Source organism: Brassica oleracea, unplaced genomic scaffold (assembly GCF_000695525.1).
Source record: "Brassica oleracea var. oleracea cultivar TO1000 unplaced genomic scaffold, BOL UnpScaffold01365, whole genome shotgun sequence".
Taxonomy (NCBI): Eukaryota; Viridiplantae; Streptophyta; class Magnoliopsida; order Brassicales; family Brassicaceae; genus Brassica; species Brassica oleracea.
This window is the reverse complement of record NW_013617902.1, coordinates 1,289-7,419: the sequence shown is the minus strand read 5'-3', so window position 1 is coordinate 7,419 and position 6,131 is coordinate 1,289. Positions and strand designations below refer to the sequence as shown.

Genomic DNA, 6,131 nt, shown 5'->3' with positions numbered 1-6,131 from the left:
TCGACAAGCTTGGTTTGGGGTAAACGGTGTTCCAATTAGATACTCCATCAGGGAACATAGCCTCCTCTCTGGTTTATACTTCCACTCATATCCAGAAAACTATCCGAGCATAAGGAGCATGAAGTTTGCGAGAAAGCATTTTAAGGTGAAGAAGACAAAGGATGGGAAGGAAAAGGGTCTGCAAGTGACAGAAGGAAGTCTTAGAGAAACTTCAGAAGATGAAGTTTGATGGTAGTGACGGTCGTCTGAGGATGGCGGTTCTTTACTTTCTGGCTAGAGTTTTATAAGAGGAAGGTTAAAAGGAGGATACTTCATTGAGTATTTCATTCTCCAAGCAGAAGAAGATCTGGAGTTTTGCACCGAATTTCCATGGGGCCGTTACACATTTGATGATTGCATGAAGAAGATTTTTCATGTGAGGGATCAGTTTCGTGATGGGATCCCAGAGAAGGCACAATGGGTATTTCCTGGGTTTATCAACCCTTTGGAGTTATATGAATTGTATTTTTTATAAGCATATTTGTTATAATATAACTAATGTGATTGTGTGAAATGATGTGCAAATATTAGCATTTGAATGTATCCTTGTCCTTAGAGAAAGATTCAGAGAGCCTGTTCCAAACTGTCTTGATGGTTGTCCGAGAATGTGCAAATGGAAGTTCAAGAGGACCGGAACCACAGGATTTCCACTTGACATGATTTATCGGACGCTAGGAAACACAAAGGTTTAAGTATTGTTTATGTCATTTTCTTCAAGTTCATAGTTAATTAAATATGTAATTTGTTGTTGGTCATATTTCAGGAGATTATCAGTATTTTGGAACCACAAGGATATGAAGCAGACATTTTTTATGAAATAATGGATGAAGGGACTTATGAAGACTTGGAGCTGATAGATGATTCGGATACGCCAGACATAGCTGCTGACAGTTGGAACAAGATCTTACTAGAACCAGGGAGTAAAATTTTCTGGCCAGATCTATTCGCGATGGATGTGAGAACCCGAGAGCAACAAGAGCAAGCAGGAGGCGAGGAAGGAGGCGAGGCAGGGGGCGAGGCAGGAGACGAGGCATGAGTTGAGGCAGGAGGCAAGGCAGGTGGCGAGGCAGGAGGTGAGGCAGGGGTCGAGGCAGGTCGTGAGAGTTTAAGAGAATTAGAGTTGAAGTTGGACAAAATAATGGACGATGGATTTGCATTGAGAGACGAAACAATTCGTCTTCTAGCAGCAAGAGTAAAGGAGTTGGAACAAGACAAGATTCAGAGAGAAAGTCGGTCATTCCAGTTTGGTGAAGCTGAAACCGGATATGCTTTAGGAGGCAGAAGAAGAGATAAGGTTGGTGATGAAGAGGCTGAGATGCATGGTGATAAGGAGGGTGGTGAAGAGGCTGAGAAGCATGGTGATAAGGAGGGTGATGAAGAGGCTGAGAAGCAGGGCTTGGATGATTATGAGGCTGATAAGGAGGGCGAGGACAATGGTGACAAGGAAGGTGATGAGGCAGAGGCTGAGAAGGATGGTGAGAAAGATGGTGAGAAACAGATCGAGGCAGAGGCTGAGAAGTTGATGCAAGGTAAGTCATGATAACATATAAGTTCAAATTATATTTTTAGTGATGATGATCTAAGTCAGGATGTATTTTTGTTCAGTGTAGATACTGACGAGAGATTTGATGATGATGGAGATGAGCAATCTACACTTCAAATTATGGCAAACACTGCAGAGAGATTTGAGAAGGCTGCTGCGGAAAAAGCTGCTGCGGACAAGACAAATGAGGTTGTAGATGATGATGATGCTTTGGAGAAGGAAGGTGAGGTTGGAGTTGATGATTATTCAGAGGAGGCAGATTCGGTTGGAGTTGATGAGATGCCAGAGAGGGTGCCCAAGCGTTCTCATTTGCTAAGGTCTCCTTTTACGCCAAATCAATTTGGCGAAGGGCATAAACTATGTTGTTGTTTTTGGAACCTTTATGTGTTTGTTTTAAAACCTAAATTCAAACTTGTATGTGTGTGCTTTAAAACCTAAAACTTGTATGTGTGTGTGTTTTAAAACCTAAATCCAAACTTGTATGTGTGTAATTGATTTGATGGTTGAACAGGTTGCATTTACAGGTGTTTTACTAGAACAAGTAAAACTGGCATCAACTTGCCAAAAAACATAAATTAGTACAACTAGAAAAAATAGTACAACTAGTGTTGAATTAAAACGTGTAGGACTTATCTGAGAATCTATTTATCTGAAACACATTATGCACACAAAGTTGTATTAGTTTTTTAGTTATACTGGTTTCTACAAAGTTGTACTAATTTATTAGTTATACTGGCTTGCACAAAGTTGTACTAGTTATTTAGTTATACTAGTTTGTACAGAGTTGTACTTTGGCAGTGAAACCTGAAAATATTAGTTGTACCAAAGAAAAAATACCACTATCTAAGTTGTACCATTTATTTATGTTTACATGTGTTTGCCCGGATACAATGAAATCATCACTATTATTAAAATACTTGTCATGTATGTTTTACAAAAAATATGTGGACAAACAAGTTAACAAACCTTAAAAGTATAAGGTAGATCAAGCAAACTTTTGTGATGGAGTTAGAAATCCAAAAAAAAAAAAAAAACCAATACAAAACACAAAGAAATCTATCCAAACACTTAAAAATTAGACTATTTGATTGTTTTATTAATATGGAAAGCCCAAAAGAATATTTAAATTTCAGAACCTGCATAGTTGTACTAGTTATACCAGTAGAACCTATTTTAGTAAACTAGACATAGTTGTACTAGTTATACCAGTCGAACCTATTTTAGTTTTACTAGTTGTACCAGTATGACAACACAGAAATATGAGTGTTATGTTTTATGAAGTTTTACCATGTTGCACTTGTATTACCTGATTGAAACAACAAAACGCGTAAATAAATTCTACAACACATAAATAAGTTCCACAACACATAAGCAAGTTCCATAACAAGTTAACAAGTAAGACTCATTCATCATTCTTTTTGTTACCACTTCCTTCGTTGTCAGCTCCCTCGTCCCAATTTCCCTCGCTGCCACTGCTGTCACTGCCACTGCCATCACTGCCACTTTCTTCGTTTTCACCAATCAATGGTGGAAACTTCTTCTTTCTCTTTCTCCGATATTCTCTGGCTGACGGGAATCTAGTAACTTATAGTCTTCCTTTTTTTTCTCCACATACTGAGGGAAGACAACCTGAGATCGAATTTCCTCAGGAATTTCAGAACTTTCCCATGATGAATGATGAGGCACTGGATATATTGTCATGTAATATGCCAAAGTCCACTATTCCATCCAGAAATACTTAGAACAATAATGTTCAGTCATTTCTCCACGCGCCATGATGGCAGCAAGTGCATGCACACAAGGATACCGATCAATATCAAAATACCTACAATAGCATGTTCTGTTGCTCAAATCAACCAAATAACCATGACCATCCTCGCCAAGCACATTGTAGTGACCTTCAAATATATTTAGCTCGGTCACCTTGAGCTTTTTAGTCGTAGGATATATGTAATGCAATATCCCATGCACATGCGGGATTAGTATATGCCTCTCTGGTACGCGTAGAGATAATAGACGGTATTTGTTGAACCATTATGTTATCTTTTCCACGATCACATCAAGCATTGTCAACAACGCATATTTCCTTGGTTCCTTCAAAACACCATTGATAGATTCAACAGTGTTGGTTGTGTCTATGTTGTACCTTTCTCCCGGAAATTTACATCTTGCCCATTTGGTCTCATGAACACTGTCATCTATATACTCGGCCGCTTGATGATACATTTTCCTAAAATCGTTGTAGCATTTTCTGAACTCCACCTCACTGTAAATACCAGCAATATTTCTAATTTTTTTGGCAACCCCTTTCTTGTTAACATTGTTGCAAGATCCGCTGACATTATTAGATAAGTGATAATTGCAATATCCATGGATCACCAATGGGTAAACCTCGTGTACTTCCTTTCTTGATGATGCTTTGGTTTCTATCCGTACAAAATACAAGCTGAGGATCATCTGGTATCAAAGTTTTTAATATAGTTAAAAACCACTCCCAACTTGCATTTTTCTAACCATCTACTACCGCAAAAGCAAGGGGATAATGATGATGATCTGGATCCTGAGCAGTGGCAATGAGAAGAACTTCTTTGTATACACCCTTCAGGTGAGTTCCATCCATTATTATCACTTGCCTCATCGCCTTGAACCCTTCGATGCAAGCTCCGAGCGCAAAGAACATATACTTAAACTGGTTCTTCTCATCCACTTCTAATCGTGTAATGGTATCAGGATTCATCCTTTGTAACATGTACAAGTAAGATGGCAGCCTAGCAAAACTCTCCTCTGGGTTACCACACAAATCACTCAAAGCTTTATTTTTCCCACTCAAAGCCGTAGAATATGAAACCTTAACACCCAGTCTGTTATGCACCAAATCTATGAGAGTCTTTGGATCCGGAGTCTTGTATTTGCCGGGATAATCAGAGTGCACCACTGATGCGACCAAGCTTGGTGTGCCTCTTTTCTTCTTCTTCATGACACTTGCATCTCCACGAGAGCACGTATGCATCTTTCTATACGTTCTGATAGAGAAAAAAACAGAGTTCTTCAGCTTTGCAGCTCGTAAATACCATCTACATCCAGCCCCACGACATTTCAATATGTAAACCCGAGGATTCGACTTCTTTATATCAACCTCAAAACAATTGGAATGCACACCTTTGTCCACTAAATCCCTCAGTTCTTCTCTAGTCGCAAATTCTTGATGCAAACTCATATCAATGCCATCATCTCACTCTGAATTGACAACAAAAGGTTCAACTGCTGTAACAGCCGACAACTCCTCCCAATCATCCATTTCATCACCCTCTTCATTGATTTTCACATGCTCAAACTCATCCTCCTGAATTTGAGGAATAATTTCTAACTCTCCAACTCCAACCATGCCATCATTAGCTCTGGCATCACTCAGATTTTCCTCGTTCATAGAAAACATCTCATTACTCTGATTTTCTGAGACGATTTCCTTAAGCTCCACATGCAAGACACTACGTCGGTTTTTCTTATCCACCTTCATTAAATATCCTAAAAAATCTTCATCATCCAAGATATAACAAGGCCTCTTATTATTTAATACCAGCGGAAAGTACTCAATTGAAGCTTCGTTCCAACTACATCGATCTTCATTTTCTTGGCTTTTCTATCAACTAACTAAGAATAAGTAATCTCCTCATATCTTCCTTTCATCACTAGTGTAGAAATATGTTGCTCTTCACCATGTTCAAAATGTATCACCACAGACCCATTACTATCCATAGTTCCTGAAAATGACTAAAAGCCAACATTATTTATTAGTTAGTTCAGTTATACCAGTTCTACGGTCACAATAATATCAGTTATACTAATATTATCAATTAGAGTAGTTTACATGTAACATTAGTTATCAGTTATACTAGTAAGACCAGTTATACTATGTCAACTTTGCACATGACTACTATAAGTTATACGAGTGGTACCAATACTATCTATTCAATGTGTTACTCCAAGTTGTACATGGTTTACTAGTGGTATGTTTCGTATGAACATAGTGGTATGTTTCATATGAACAATATCAGTAATACTAGTTCTGCCAGTTTTACTACTTTCCATTTTACTAGAGTTGTACCTGTTGTACCATAGACAAAAACGATTTATTCTACAATATCATGCTTCATACTTTAACCAAATTATATTAAACTTTATAATCTGACTCATATGGTTGACACACATTTTATATGACTAAACTGAAACAAACAACAATAAAAAGAGGGAGAAACATAAGAGAGAGAGAGAAAGAGAGAGTTTACACTTATCAACCGATTTCAGAACTAAGGACGACGTACATGACCTGTTTCACAGCGTCCTAACCTGTCGACAGACCCCAAGAAACAGAGGTGAAGGTTTGCGGATGAAGAGTTGAAGAAGAAAGATTTTGTTGGTGAGGAGAATGAATTTTCGTGGTAGTTGAGTATGGTTGTAGGAGAAATGAAGAATAAGAAGAATGATTAATGCATCTGTGGGACTCAGGCGAGAGAGAAGGGTTTGGATGTGAGATCCGAAGGCCAAGATT

General features: G+C 38.3%; 1 protein-coding gene across 1 annotated transcript; it reads right to left on the bottom strand.

Annotated features, from left to right (window-relative positions):
• Positions 1 to 3,616: 3,616 nt before the first annotated feature.
• LOC106321263 lies at positions 3,617 to 4,799 on the bottom strand. The gene is made up of 2 exons (XM_013759567.1): positions 4,097 to 4,799; positions 3,617 to 4,008 (listed from the first exon to the last, which is right to left on the bottom strand). The coding sequence occupies exons 1-2, from the start codon at positions 4,797 to 4,799 to the stop codon at positions 3,617 to 3,619; spliced, it is 1,095 nt and encodes a 364-aa protein (XP_013615021.1).
• Positions 4,800 to 6,131: the final 1,332 nt, after the last annotated feature.

What these genes read in the sequence shown, in the direction of transcription:
- LOC106321263 (XM_013759567.1), bottom strand. Translation starts at nt 4,799, where the DNA reads ATGAGTTTGCATCAAGAATTTGCGACTAGAGAAGAACTGAGGGATTTA. An exon ending in TGCTTTTGCGGTAGTAGATG is followed by an intron (nt 4,009 to 4,096) that starts GTTAGAAAAATG and finishes TTGTACGGATAG; the next exon opens with AAACCAAAGCATCATCAAGA.